This window comes from Ascaphus truei, chromosome 10, assembly GCF_040206685.1.
Source record: "Ascaphus truei isolate aAscTru1 chromosome 10, aAscTru1.hap1, whole genome shotgun sequence".
Classification (NCBI taxonomy): Eukaryota; Metazoa; Chordata; class Amphibia; order Anura; family Ascaphidae; genus Ascaphus; species Ascaphus truei.
In genome coordinates, this window is record NC_134492.1 from 8,911,776 (window position 1) to 8,927,865 (window position 16,090).

At 43.3% G+C, this 16,090-nt stretch overlaps 1 protein-coding gene across 2 annotated transcripts in view; it reads right to left on the reverse strand.

Annotated features, from left to right (window-relative positions):
* Positions 1-16,090, reverse strand: part of GIPC2 (GIPC PDZ domain containing family member 2) — a 57,766-nt gene that overhangs the window by 6,719 nt on the left and 34,957 nt on the right. For both annotated transcript variants that reach the window (XM_075615731.1, XM_075615730.1), the window contains exons 4-5: positions 9,084-9,193; positions 7,830-7,911 (exon numbers count right to left, since the gene is read on the reverse strand). In XM_075615731.1, coding sequence (XP_075471846.1) covers positions 7,830-7,911; positions 9,084-9,193 — 192 coding nt within the window. The remainder of the gene's footprint in view (positions 1-7,829; positions 7,912-9,083; positions 9,194-16,090) is intronic.

Sequence of the window (16,090 nt, forward strand, 5' to 3'; positions counted from 1 at the left end):
GTTCTTGGAATATGATTGACTGCAGTTACTAGATACAATTGGTTCACTGCCAGAGAGAGGGCGGGGCTCAAGAGCCAGAGCCTGTCAGAAGGGGAAGAGGCTGTCACTTTGGAAATGCTTCCTACATTAGAAACGTTAAAAAATGTCTTTAAAACATTTTATTTTTTAAATACTACAAGTATTTTCTCATAGTACAGAACTGATTTATTTAAAAAAAATACACATGTAGGATATTGCTTGAACTGCAGCTTTAAGCAGGAACCTTCAGAGCTGAACTGCGTTCATTTCAGCTCTCGATACCCCCTACTTCCCGAGATACTTATAGTACCTCCGTAGGTGCTGCCAGTACTTCTAGCTCGTTAAATCTCCCACAACACACGGTCCAATAGGAAGCTGCGACAGATGATGTTGTGGCTTCCAATTGGCCTTTGTGACGTGGGTCATTTCCCTAGCAGGGGATGCTACCGGACCGAATAAAGGTTTCAGGATATGCAACATGCCATAACTTTGCAGAATAATCCATTCAATACACATTAGTTCACAGACATCCTGAATAGAAGACCAGAGCAGCAAATGATAAGCCTTCTCACAAGGATCGAGCATTATTTTTCAAACATCGTGTCATTATTTAAGCACTGTAGTCCCACGTAGAAACAGAACGTACTAATGGCAGTGATCATTTTACTGGGGCAAAATCAGGATATCCTTTGAAAAATCATACAACTGTGAGCATTTTTGAACATCTCTAATATTTCCTGTTTTCATTTTAAATGTGGACTCTGAAATGAATGATTACATTTTTACTTTTAAAATGTATACTTGTCTGTTTTATTGTATCAATAATCTAAGGAGTGGCTCGGTGAGTAAAGACACTGACTAGCACTGAGTTTGAAGCAGGGGAACCTCAGGCACCAAAAAATAGATTGTAAGCTCCACGGGGCAGGGACATGTGCCTGCAAAATGTCTCTGTAAAGCGCTACGTAAAACTAGCAGCGCTATACAAGAACATGCTATTATTATTATAACCTAGCAAACATAACACTGTTAGTAGCTAAATGTAGTTCTATGTGGGAATGCGCCATTAATGTAACAGTGATACCTTTTACCCACACAAACATTCATTGATTATGACAGTTACAATGTACATTGCAGTGAGGAAATGGGATGTTTAATAAGTGGTTTCACTGGTAACAGAGTATCCTGGTAATACCTTTTATGTATCCCTGCACATACTTCTTTTTTACATGTAGCCCTGGTAAGAAATAGGGCTATAGTTATTTCCTCCTCCTGGTAAAAAGCCCTGGTAAGGGCAGGCTGCCAGGAGTTATCATGGGTTTCCCCCACATCAAGCACTGCCCTGAGTGGTGGAGGTAGGTCACCTGACCCTGTGTCAAAGCAAGAGACACAGGGGTGGTGCCTGCTGATATCATAAAGAGCAGTGCACTTCCTGTTTAGTTGGAGTCTAGAGTCTGGAGTTAGTGTGTGATTCTAGTTAGTGGGCAGAGTGTATGGAGTGTTACAGTTGGAGAGAATAGGAGCAGCCTCTGAGTAGACCTGCTAGGATTATAGTAGTGAGGTGGACCAATACCTCTCACCCTGCGTAGGGGGTGAGGGAAGAGATAGCCCCACTCTGGGTGCCCTTGATCCAGGGTGGTGGCAGGGGAAGAGACCATCCTAAAGGAGAGCTATCAGAGTGGAGGAAACACCCTGTACCTGTCTGCTGTTACTGCTGCTGTTGTTGCTGCCATTGCTGCTGCTGTGAATAAAGATCTGCTGCTTTTAAAGAAAGACAACTGTGTGAGACTGGAATCTCTCATCCCTGTGTGGGAACTCTCTATAAGGATTCCACCCCGCATTCCTGGGGCTTACTAGAGATGGAGGCGCTGCACCACTGAATGAATACAAAGGCATCCACCCCAGAAACCTGTTCCTGCTATCCCCCATACCATCGCGGGAGACTCAGGCCCTCCTGTTGCCAGCAGGTAGGCACCACATACAGTCATGTAGCCAGATCCCAGTACAGCGTAGGGGGGCTGATCTGCGATTGCCCTGGGGTCGATGGGTTACATACACATAAGCTTAACTCCTGTCGTGATAGAGTTTTCAGTACATTGTTTTGCAATGCATTGGAAAACCCAGCCCCCACTGAAGCAGTTTAGGTTAAGGAAAATAAATAGAAAGGAAATGAGAGCAATGCCATTAAAAAGCAATGTGCAGGCATAATAGTTAAATAAATTCACAAAAATCAATTTAAATTAGACATATTTACAAAAATCCCATTAAATGAAGTTAGATTAAGCTGCTAACATTTCATTAGCTTTTTAGTAATGGCTTTGATGTACACTATAAAATATTGGATCTGGGAATGGGGAAATGGTACGTTCAATGCGCTATTTGCTAGCAGAATAACTTCATTTTATTGACATAGACAGAGCCGTGAATTCGCTGCCAGCGCTGCGTCGCACTGCCACACAAATGTCCTGCAGATGCCGTGTGCTCTTTTAGCTTCTGTCTGCATATAATTAACCATTGTGCCAACAAGTTAAAGAGCATCTCTGGAAAAATGAGCCTAGACTGTTCAGTGAAATGTTCTCGCAATAGAAATGCCTTTTTAGGTAATTACGTTACACTTCTTTATTCAGATAAACACAATGTATTCTGCTCCAAGCTCAGGGCGAGTTCAGCACATACGGTATGTCAGAACATGACAATAACATGTATGTATACACGTCCAGTATGTTATTACTGTTTACTGCATAGTAACAAATGAATAATAGAAACGGGCTAGCTTTAGCTGTGTGATAACATGGACAGCAGGACACAGAAGAGACAATGGACCCCCACCACGGCTAACCCCCCTCTTCCTCCGATAATACACAAGGAGGGGGGGGAGAGACATTGAACCCAGGAGCCGTGATGGAACTGGAACAGAGAAAACGGTAACAGAAAAAGGGGATCCAGGTGCGAGGAAGAGATCCAGGTGCGAGGAGGGGGATCCAGGTGCGAGGAGGGGATCCAGGTGCGAGGAGGGGATCCAGGTGCGAGGAGGGGATACAGGTGCGAGGAGGGGATCCAGGTGCAAGGAGGGGGATCCAGGTGCGAGGAGGAGGGGCTGACAGGCAGGTAACTTCCAGGCAGTGTGGTCAGACAAGTACAGGCCAGCAGTGGGGAATCCAGCAAGCAAGAGAAGGATCCAAATAATAAGGAAAATTCCAGCAAAAGTAACAGGGGCGCCAGGCACCGAAGAACAAGCTAACCTGTTGCAGCAGCGCAGGTGAATGGCACTTCCTAGTGTCTATAGCGCTAACCTGGAAGTAACTCTGCTGGACAATAGTGATTAGTGCTGGGAAACCAGAGTGGGCCAAAAGGCTCTAATCCAGGGAAACCAGGTGAGGTCTTTTGCGAAGTAGTAGGGATGTGACAAGTCATAAGTATGGTTACCAGTAAGCCATTTTTACAGTGACCTGTCCGCTTTTAAAAAGCCTCTGAAAGTGCCCAGTCAGATTTCCGACAAATACTCTGTTTGTCCTGGATTTGGCCGGACTAACAGACAACATTTCTTAATATCTCTATGACAGGGGTGGGCCACTCCAGTCCTCAAGGGCTACCAACAGGTCAGGTTTTAAGGATATCCCTGCTTCAGCACAGGTGGCTCAATCAGTGGATCGGTCAATGACTGATAAAAATAAAACATTTTGTCTGGTTTGCTTAGAAGATTTGTTTAAGTTCTCTACCTCAGAAGTTAATAATGAAAAGTTAATAAGCACAAGGATTTTGTCTTTCACCGTGTGTGTATATACCGCTGAACCCCATTATAACATGGTGCTTGGGGTCCACCCGATGTGACATAATCGGATCCAGGGTTCCACGTCCGGCACGCTTGACTTCAGCATGCTTTAGACGTTTGTAGAGGACTTTTCCAAGCACAGCCTTTCCCTAATGTACTTAGCTTCCTCGACTCTGTGAGGGACTTCTCACTAAAGCTCCCTTTTCTATCTGACCAAGTCTTCTTTTACTCGCTTGTGCGGACTATTCTTCCCTATCACTAGGGTGACCACCTGTGTCTTGCTCAGGATCCCTAATCTTGGGCAGCTCAACCTTGGTGGAATTTGAATCAAGAGGTGGATGAATCAAATGGACTGCCGCTCTAAGTAGGAAAAAGTATGGAAACTCACCAGCGTTGGAAAAATAAGATCAATTTATTAAGCTACATAAAAAAAGACTAAACAGAACAAAACTCCTCCCACGCGTTTCACTCCAAATGTGACGCTTTCTCAAGGCATTTTAATCAACACTGACTCCCATGGCATCTTTCTTTGGCTGTCGGTTGACTTCTAGTCTTGGTCCTCTCTTTCTCGATGCATTAATTTCTCCATCCTGTCTGCTTCTTCAATGTATGGGAAAGTCCCAAGTGATGTCTGGCGGGGTATCTCTGCTATAGTAGCACCGTTATCAAGCGCCTTCAGTATCAAGGGACCCCAGTCTACAGCAGAAATTCCTTTTAGAGATTTTCAGTTCTGTGCTGAGACCGCTGACCTCCTGGTGAGAGACATCCAGCTCAACGCAGAGATTGTGAACAGTTAAAGGTGCGAGTGTAAGCAGACCCCTTTGAAACTCAGTGTTAGCTTCCATCTCCTTTTCCAATCGTTCACTGAGGAGATCACAGTCATGCTTGGCAGTTTGCAGTGCATCTTCAGGGCTGGTCAAGGGATCGTCACGTACTAGTTCTGGCTCTGCTTCCCTGGTATGGTTTGTTGAGGGTCTCTCACTGTCAGAACCGGACAGACTCTTTGAGGTACACGACTTCTGCCCTCTGGAAATTCCACCATTCCTGGGATGAATCCAGGGGGTGAGAAGGTTCACGGTGCAGGGTGCTCTTTAGAGCGGTCCAGGGTGACTACCTCCCTGGATCAGAAATAGCCTGAGACTGCTGCCAAGCTGGCATTTAAAGGCCTTATGAGTCAGGTGAGGAGATCAATTAAGGCACCCTGCTTTACAATTAACCTCCTCCGTGCTGTATTAGGTTATGCAAGCAGGTTTCCCTGTCTCACTACCTGGCAGGGCATCCACCCGGCTACAATATCTTTGTTGTCGGTAGGTGGGGAACATTATGGTCGGGCTATGGGTTAGATGCATTGGGAGCTTGCTTGGTTGGTGGGTAAGGGTGGGAACGTTATGGTCGGGCTATAGGTTAGATGCATTAAGAGCTTGCTTGGTTGGTGGGCAGGGGTTACGTTATGGTCAGGTTATGGGTTAGGGGCAGTGAGAGCTTGCTTGGTTGGTGGGCAGGGGTTACGTTATGGTCAGGTTATGGGTTAGGGGCAGTGAGAGATTGCTTGGTTGGTGGGCAGGGGTTACGTTATGGTCAGGTTATGGGTTAGGGGCAGTGAGAGCTTGCTTGCTTGGTGGGTAGGAACATTATGGTCAGGTTATGGGTTAGGGGCATTAAGAGCTTGCTTGGTTGGTGGGTAGGAACATTATGGTCAGGTTATGGGTTAGGGGCAGTGAGAGATTGCTTGGTTGGTGGGTAGGAACATTATGGTCAGGTTATGGGTTAGGGGCAGTGAGAGATTGCTTGGTTGGTGGGTAGGGGTTACGTTATGGTCAGGTTATCGGTTAGGGGCAGTGAGAGCTTGGTTGGTGGGCAGGGGTTACGTTATGGTCAGGTTATGGGTTAGGGGCAGTGAGAGCTTGCTTGCTTGGTGGGTAGGAACATTATGGTCAGGTTATGGGTTAGGGGCAGTGAGAGCTTGCTTGGTGGGTAGGAACATTATGGTCAGGTTATGGGTTAGGGGCAGTGAGAGCTTGCTTGGTGGTTAGGAGTTGGGGTCAGGCCTCTGGATTTAGTCTTGTGGGTGACATGGTGATGGGTCTGATAGTCTGATAGTCTGAAAGTAAGGACTTTAAGAAGGTTTATGAAGTGGATAGGTTAAGGGAGATCATGGGTGTTGGAGGGTGGGGTGAGGGAGGGCACACTGTGTCAGTCGCTGTGCGTATGTGTCGGTCGCTGTGCGTATGTGTCGGTCGCTGTGCGTATGTGTCGGTCGCTGTGCGTATGTGTCGGTCGCTGTGCGTATGTGTCGGTCGCTGTGCGTATGTGTCGGTCGCTGTGCGTATGTGTCGGTCGCTGTGCGTATGTGTCTCTCGCTGTGCGTATGTGTCTCTCGCTGTGCGTATGTGTCTCTCGCTGTGCGTATGTGTTGTTGGGGTCGTGTAGTTTTGTGTAGAGGGGGGAATTAATGGACAGGAGAAAAGGTAGGGTGTGGTGTATTTCATGTTATAAATATATTTTAGCATTATGCGCTTTTGTCACAAAACGGTATTAACCATTACTGTGCAGCAACCTATACAATATTTCGTTAATGAGAACCATAGCGTTCTCTTTTTAGGGGAATGAAATATGGTAACCCCAGTTCTTAGGCACTTTGGAATTGAAACATCAAATCAAATGCAAGTTATTTTAATTTTTAAAGTACTTCTTTTGTATATGTTACATGGCCCTTATTCTATATGCAATGAAGTCGCTTCCTCATGCTGGACACGATTTTAGCCCAATTCACTGGAATGGAGCGGCCCTTTCTGACCTGGGAGACGGGGTCCCCGGATTCTGCATATGGGCCATAAGGTAAAAAAAGGTTTTTACTTTCATAGCATATTTGCCAGTAGATGGCAGCACATTACCTGGGCCGGCAATACAAATACAATTCTATTACAGGGTTTGTTCCATGTAAGGTGGAGACATTTTGACAAATATTTGTAAAGTGTCTAGTTCAAAATCTACTATGCAGTTTACCAAACATTCACTCTTTAAAAATACCAACAAGTTCACATAAGGAAATCATTTCACATGCAATTTCGTTCTCAGCCAGACCACATTTTTGGAGAAGGACAGGTCCTCAGCTCAGGAAACATTACTGGGGCCATATGGCTGCAAATCTGAACTTTTTGTTGCACTAAAAATCACAGCTTACAGGGGATGTGGTGAGTCACGGGCAAACGGCTCAAACAAGCTGCAGGCCCAGTTTGTGTTTCATTTCCCAAAATCGGAGGGCAAACTTCATATGAACTCAGGCAAATGTTTGACATTGCAATCATGTGTCAAGAAAAATTCTTTTATGAAACAATCTTAAATTGTGTGTTGTGTTGGGCGCTGAGCCAAAGATACACCAGTAAAAACCCCACAATTCCTTCTGCAGGACCATGACATTAAGGCATTCTGGAGTTAAACAGAGAGAATTTCCCCTCTTTCTTTCTCCCCATTATGACCTACCTTTCATCCGTTCAGTATTCCAATTATTCAACCAAGGCACGACCTTCAAGTTTCTTTAAAACCACTTTTTAATCATAAATGTACAAACAAATCGACTTCCAGTGTGTACTGGCGACAAGCTCCGCCCTCAAACAGGAAGTGATTCTAAGGCTACGGTCCCAGTGAGCGTGTGCACGTTCGTGGCGGAGCGTCTGGCTGCGCGTGCACACGGAAAAGCTGCGATCAGTGGAACCAGCTACTCTGTGCGATGGGACGCAGCCATGACGTCACATCCTGTTCTGCGCTCTCATTGGTTACAGGAAACCACGTGACGCCGTCGCCGCATGAAAAAGACAAAATCCTTGTCTTTTCAAAAATGCGGGCGCGCATGGCACTTTCTCCAGGCGCGCGCAGGTACCTACTGGGGCCGGCCCCATAGAAGGCCGGTTCTTGTTTGTGACGCGCACGCCGTAACGAGCGCAGCTGCGGACAGTGGGGATGAGGCCTACTACATTACGACCACAGCCGTGGCTACGCCTTTATTGGCTTTTATTATACATAGATTAAAGGAAAAGCTCACCTAGTTCGATGTCTCTTATACCCATGTAAGTTTCAAGAAGATCATCAACTTTTTGTATTGCTTTCTCTTCAAATGCAGTAGGCTGGAAACAGTAAGGAGTGAAATGACATTTCTGAGTATTTATTCAAATCAGAACCTAAAATACTAGCCACCCACCATACATGTGAGGTACATACCAGGAGAGAGAAGACTATCCTCCCAAACGCATTTAATACACAAAGACTTCTAGTTTAGAATGTGCTCACAAGGGATATTTGTATTTACTGTGCTTTGTACGGGGGAGGGGTTGTGTCACATGTTTACTTACTATAATTTATGTGTGGTTGAAACATATTCCAGTTTCACATAGCAAAGCCAGTATAACCAACCTCACACTTCAGAGACCCAAAAGGTAGAAACAGCTGTCTGTGAGTAGGGTTACTGGCTCTGCACTTCTTACACCCCGGCTGTGCTGATAAATTGTGTAATGCGGCAGGCATATACTTATAGGGGTCCATGTTAAAATGGATTTGAAGCAAAAGGTGACAGTGTGTGCTCATTCTCATGTCATTTCCCAGAATCCCCAGCAGAAGTGGAAGGGATGTATGCTAGGAGATAATGGTGAAAAGCAGGTTGCAGACCTGTCTGAGACATGTGAATGTGCTCACACGTCGTATTTTTATTTAATTTCGAATGTGAAATTCTTGTTTTATATGTTAAACTTTTATTCTTAATGTTGCTTTCATGCATTCCTGTGGTATTGAATAAACTAAGCTGCCTGACCACACAGATGTTTGCAATGGCAGAAATGCAATACCAGATCAAGCCTATAGCTGCAAAAATATATTCTGAAAGGCACCCAGATCATTTACAATTCCCAGACATTAGCAGAGCACTAGCGGTTTTAAGAAAACAGGAGATGTATGCGATTACATGTTATAGCTGAACTATCACAGAGGTTATACTTTACCAATTTCCAACATTAAATTGTTCATGACCTGAGATTACATACAATCCCTTATGATTAAATATTTATGCTCAGAGGATGATACCCTAATAGACAGCCAATGAATAAAAGATTCATTCTCATGAATAGCCTCAATCACGTTAGTTCATAAGCAAACTCCCAGACCTCTGCTTTACAGTTGTCTCTCTTCCAACTACTCCTATATCTGTTTAATGGAAAGCATTTCTAGGTGCACAGTCTGGAGGCCGCGCTTCATACACGTCCCAAAAACTAATGACTGTGTGTAAACTGTAGTAAGACGTACACACCATTTCTTCCACCGTGGCGGGTCCTTTTGATCGTAATCGTAATGTTTCTCTTCCAGTGGAAATTTTACCTTCCGTTGTTTTGCCGCCTCTTGTCCTTGGTTCAATCATTTCTATAAAAAGGACAACAAAGTATGTTTAGTATGTTTCTTACACCAGAACTTTATGTCTGTAGGTAACTCCAAAAAACTGAGCCACTGACTGAGCCACCTGTTCTGAAGCAGGGATGTCCTTAAAACCTGGCCTGTTGGTGGCCCTTGAGGACTGGAGTTGGCCTCTCCTGTCCCGATGCATCATTATATTTGTTCATCTTCTCCCTACCACCGATTGAAGATGAGACAACAACCGGACCTATGCTCCCTTCATCCTTCACTCCTGTACAGCCATCATCATACTTCTGCTACTACCATTTAATAACCTGGATATTTAGTTCTCCGGCCTAGCACCACTAAATACATGGAAGAACTACTTATTCACCTTGCTGTAAACTAAACATTACGCCTCCTTTTGTCCTACACCTTACTCCCCTCCTCTATCCTGATGCAAATGGGACCTGGTCATCAATGTATGACTGCCATTCCCAAAATGTATCAATGTATGACTGCCTTTCCAAAAAATGTATCAATGTATGACTGCCTTTCACCAAAATGTATACGCTTGGTTATTTCCATTCTACAATTTCTTTATTTAAAAACTTATATGTACATGTATTTCTGTGATATGTAGAAGCACATGCACACCGCTGGTAGGTGCTGGAGGGGGGTACTTATCTGCCGGTGCGCTGTATCCAGGGAGGTCCAGACATCCCAGAGGTACTTGAGCAAAGGAATGGAAGCAGGCACACGGTCTTTCTAAAGGTGCAGTTTATTGTGCCACCAAAGGTCCAACGTTTCGGCAAATAGATTGCCTTTATCAAGGAGATAAAGGCAATCTATTTGCCGAAACGTTGGACCTTTGGTGGCACAATAAACTGCACCTTTAGAAAGACCGTGTGCCTGCTTCCATGTATTTCTGTGAGCCATAATACCACAAATACTGTATATCCATTCTTTTTAGTGCAACATACCAAATAAAACAATTATTACTTTTACTAATGATTGGTGCAATGTTAATTAAAACAGTAGTGGCCGCATAAATGATCCATGGACCAAAAGCACAGGGAACAAAACGGTTTCCAATCCATGAAGTGAAATCTGGGGCATACACTGTATACTGTAATGTGGTTTGAGACGACATTTATTTTAAAATGATGTTCAAGGCTTTAATAAACAAGTTATGGCAAAAACCCCAATAGAATGTGGATGCTACTGAGGTTACCATTACTTAAACCACAACGCATGTCTTTAGAAACTAGTCATAGTGCTGAGGTCTCATATAGAATAATGAGTCAGGAGACCATGAAATTAAAGCATTCTGGAGAAAAGTTGAGACAATTTCCCATCTCTTTTTCTTTCCATTAAAACCGACCTTTTGTAAGTTCAGTATTCCAAATATTCAACCTTCAAGTTTATTTAAAACCCTTTTTTGATCATACATGTACAAACAAACCAAACGCTTTTTACGTAGCCTAATAGTTTATGTTCTAATAGTGAGTAATCCATTTATTATTATTATCTTTTATTTGTCTGGTGCCAACATATTCCTCAGTGCTACAATATGGGGGTAAAGACAACAACAAGACGTAGCCTACATACAACTTGAGACATGAAGGCGCAATATATAATGAGGTAACAGTGTCAAGCAGACCTTTCATGAATATTATAAATACAAATCTTATCATCGTCCCAGCACTGAGTGGATGGAATATACAGCTCAATCCAGTGCTGTGTCATGCAAGGCTTTCCTGCCAAAAAGAATAAATAAAAGAAACCCGAGAAAACCTTGGAACAAAGCCGACCTGTGTATTATTTACAACTGTTACTATTGCCTGAGGAAGCACAACCAATTCCACATCCAATTCTTTCAAGTGCTCCACAAAAGTGAGTTGAAAGAGTTTGGGAGTATTAGACAAAATACCTGCTCCATTAAGTTTTTTTGAAATGTAAAAACATCCATGGGAGTGACAGCAAAAATGTTAATCAAAAATGAACAATGTTGATGAGTTTTTGTGCCCGTATGCAAATTTAAACAAGGGTCATTTATCAAAGACTCCTGGTGTAAAACTGAAGTCAATAACACCATCCCTTATCAAAGGGAAACATTTCACAGCGATATAAAAGGATTTGTTTGTCTTTTATAAAGCTGGTTCTGTTTTCTAACAAGTCTCGCAGTAGAGAGAGCTATTTATACAAACGATTCCATAAATATTTTACAGCCTGGTTTACAGAGGCTTATTTTTAAAAGTTTCAGTTCCACAAAATGGGTGCAAAAGAAATGCACAAGCACAGAGCAGACGTACGGCACACCCGTACAGTATGCAGTATACAATGTATTCCATAAGTGGCAGATGAAACAAAACAAGGCTGACAAAAGGGGGCAGGATTAAGGTGGCTTCTCCAAAAATACTGGACACAATGGTGAAAGGTGTGATGCGCTCGAGACACACATACACACCCCTCAACTCTCTCCACTCCATGCAGTTTCCTCCTTTCCTTGGCCCCACCTCCTGACATCTCCTCCTGATTGGCTGCTGCTGGGTAATGCAGACAATCTGAATGGAGGGAGCTGCCCAGCCCCGTAGCAACAGCCCTGCTCTCTCAGGGAAAACCGGTGGCCCCCCCAATCCGGTTAGGTCACTATGTCCAGAGGTAATACCGGTATACACATACACACCTAGAGAGGTAATACCGGTATACACAAACGCCCAGAGAGATAATACAGTATTATCTCTATTTTTTTCTGAACAGAGTGGTGTCCAAATTCAGGACAGTCCGGTTTAATACTGGACACCGAACAACCCTAAGCAGAATCCCCCAAAATGATGTGTTGTTTCATCTGCCACTATTGGCATACAGTTGCAAGTTTGCATGTAAATGTGTGCACGTCTGTTCTCTGCTCGTGTATATGCTGTGTGTATATGAAGCTAGTTTCCAGGGGATGCATTTCCAATGTATTCGGAAGCAGCCAGCCCTGAGGAAGTGTGCCCGCTCTCTGAACTGTCTGCAAAATTAATGCACCAAGTTTATCAAAGACATTTGCGTTTATCAAAGGAAATGTTTTTGTTTAACATGGGCCTTTAATAGTTTACCCCTAACAGTCTCTCCCGCAATTTATGAAAAAGAAAAAATGTGCACAAGCGCTAAAGACTAAAACACCAGTGTGACAATTGCAAAATATATATATATAAAGGCTGCCTAGTAATACTGTCAGTACTGACAGAGAAAGTGAAAGTGAAAACAAAGAAAAACCTGGCGCCAAAAGTTCATTGGATAATCCTGTACTCCTCAGGGGATCAGCACACTTGCTTGACAGGCCATATAGGGGGAAAAACACAAACAGACACAGATCATAGTGCAACACTGTAGGGTTAAAACAGGTCTACACTAATACACACACTGCACATATAACATAGAGACTCCTGGTGACTATAAAAACTATTTATTAAATAAAAAGAACTATGCCATAAAATGGTTTGGACAAATGAGAACACCGCTGGTCATCCAGATGTGAAAAATCAGAGCCCTACTTACAAGCAGCAAGGCAAATACAGGCAATGCAGCAAAGAGTCTTCCGGCTGCTGCTGATGTCTTTGCAGAGATGTGATTCCTGCTGCACCGTGACTCTCGTGCTGACTCTCCCTCCAGGGGTTAACAGGAACAGTGGCAGTGTTGGAGGCCTGCTTGTGGGGCTCACAGCTCTCCTCCACGTGAGGCTGCTCTCCTCACTTCCTCCTCCGGTTACACAGGCTGTCTCAGCGTGCCTGCACGCGAGTGTGCACGTGCCCTTAAAGGGACAGTACAAGCGTCCTGTATGCCAAGAACTAACGGCTGCAATGGGGCTCAAATGTGACCAAGTGTCCCAAAAAGTCCAATACCAAGCTCAAAGTGACTGTGTCACCTGCCCTACGCGTTTCGTGGATGTTACTCCACTTCCTCAGGGGCTACAAAGACTGACACTGAATGACATGTACATATACCCTAACCAATTAAAAATTAATTGCCCAATTAGGCTGTATAGCCTGCATGTCATTAATATCAAATCACTACGTCTCTAACAACATAATACACATACAATACATTAAACAACATTAAAAACATTCAGATATCAACTGATAACCATATATCCCAAAATTGAGGCCAGATGTAATATCATAATAGGCATTGATATATACCAAAATGCCAAATTGTGGCCAAAGGATAAACAAACCTGCTTAAGCCACTTAGTATGCTACTGCTGGTACAGAGTCAAATAGATAAGGTGTCATCCATTAAGTAATGGTTGCATTTAACTAATGTTTGTTTGGGCCATTTCATCATTTAATTGGTTAGGGTATATGTACATGTCATTCAGTGTCAGTCTTTGTAGCCCCTGAGGAAGTGGAGTAACATCCACGAAACGCGTAGGGCAGGTGACACAGTCACTTTGAGCTTGGTATTGGACTTTTTGGGACACTTGGTCACATTTGAGCCCCATTGCAGCCGTTAGTTCTTGGCATACAGGACGCTTGTACTGTCCCTTTAAGGGCACGTGCACACTCGCGTGCAGGCACGCTGAGACAGCCTGTGTAACCGGAGGAGGAAGTGAGGAGAGCAGCCTCACGTGGAGGAGAGCTGTGAGCCCCACAAGCAGGCCTCCAACACTGCCACTGTTCCTGTTAACCCCTGGAGGGAGAGTCAGCACGAGAGTCACGGTGCAGCAGGAATCACATCTCTGCAAAGACATCAGCAGCAGCCGGAAGACTATTTGCTGCATTGCCTGTATTTGCCTTGCTGCTTGTAAGTAGGGCTCTGATTTTTCACATCTGGATGACCAGCGGTGTTCTCATTTGTCCAAACCATTTTATGGCATAGTTCTTTTTATTTAATAAATAGTTTTTATAGTCACTAGGAGTCTCTATGTTATATGTGCAGTGTGTGTATTAGTGTAGACCTGTTTTAACCCTACAGTGTTGCACTATGATCTGTGTCCGTTTGTGTTTTTCCCCCTATATGGCCTGTCAAGCAAGTGTGCTGATCCCCTGAGGAGTACAGGATTGTCCAATGAACTTTTGGCGCCAGGTTTTTCTTTGTTTTCACTCTCCCGCAATTTACTACAATACCAATAGTGTAATTTATTTAGCGTTAACCTACATCAGCAACAGAGCGTTCTCCTCACAGCCAGAGGTACCTCTGGCACTAAAACGGTTAATGCTGAACTGTTCATTGGTAAAATGTACTATTTTCTACATTGATTTTAGGCCAGATGCTTTTTTTTCTCATTTCTTTTTCTCACTTGAGATATGATTGAGATTCCACTAAAATGCCATTTTCTCTTTCTTTTTTTTTTTTTTTCATTTTCTAGCATCATTGGTTTATTTGAGACTTTTTGTTCCCTGTCTTGTACAACCCTTTAGATGGCTGAAAGTGCCACTCTTCAGTACTCCCAGACTGTTCTTTCATTTCTCAGAAATACATCTCAACGTGCTGATAATGGCTGGGAATCTGTACATTATCCTGGCAGAGTCAGAAAAGCTACATTTTCAGGTTTCTAGCATCCTCTACACAGCAGCTCACACAACTGTCTCTGGAGAGAAATGTACAGAATCAAAAGCAAAAAACCCATCAGATATATTTTAGAATGGCAAACTAGTATTACTACACAAGGTGTTGCTTGTACAAGGTGTGTTTAAATGATGCACTGCAGGGTTAGGCCCATGCTAATCATACTGCGTTCTGGGACTGACCCAGTGAGGGAAATGCATCAGAACACTGCTGCTTGGACAACACAATCGTGACACCAATGGAAACCCAAAGCAATATTACCAAATCAAAACTGGGTCAGGTCCCACTTTCATCTGTTCTCCCAAAGATTGTGCCTAAACAGCTAATAGATCAATGAGAGACTGAGAGGTTCAAAATACAAAAGTGAACACGTATACCCTTATTAATCAGGTTCTCCTGACGTGTTACCAAGGAATTCTGGCACAGAGGCCGTGATATCATTCAATTTAAACTTTAGGCATAGTTTGAGTCAAAATAATGTAATACCCCATTTATCAGCATAAATTCATAGTACAATGTATCCTGTTTGACAAGGAATACACTTTTTACTAATAGCTTATGTTCTAATAGTCAGTAACCCGTTTATTAATATTATTATTATCTTTTATTTGTATGGTGTTCCGCAGGGCAGCACAATGTGGGGGTAAGGACAAGAACAAAACATAAAATGCATCAAACTTGAGACATAAAGGAACAATAGATAATGAGATCACTAAGAAGCTTACCATCTAGAAGGAATGGGAGCTGGACTGACTCTGAGAATTGCGGGGCTCACTGCAGAGTGGACATGGTGGACATTCTTACTTGCTCCGAAGACGGCATCTCCTCCTGTTGCAATGTCACATGTCACATTGTCATCGCAATGTGGCTCATGTGACGTCGTGGTGACACATCGTAACATGGTAGCACGAGAAGATGCCGGCACCGGCACTTGCAGAAGCCCCGCACTCTCCCCCGGACCCGGCAATCACCGTTTAAATGTTGTGGTTAATTTAACCGCAACAAAATTATATTAGGCGGTGCTTAATATCCATTTAGGATGGTGACAGCTTGTCCTTAGTATGTAATTATTAGTATCTAATTAGTAGCTACTAATAATTACATACTGAGGACAAGCGGTCAACATCCTAAATGGATGGACAATGTGCCTTTTGGGCAATTTCATAGAATAAAAAGAAATTGCACAGACGAGGATGTTTTTATAGATCAGGCAGAAATTTAAAAAAAAAGATTTTTAGGAAAAGATTACAGTGAAGACCTTTTAAATAATTCCATGGAGAAAACAAAAAATCTTGAGAGAAAAAAATCTAACTAAGGTAATAGAAGAATCATCATCAGACACTAAGATAAAGAAATACTTTAGTGTCTCAT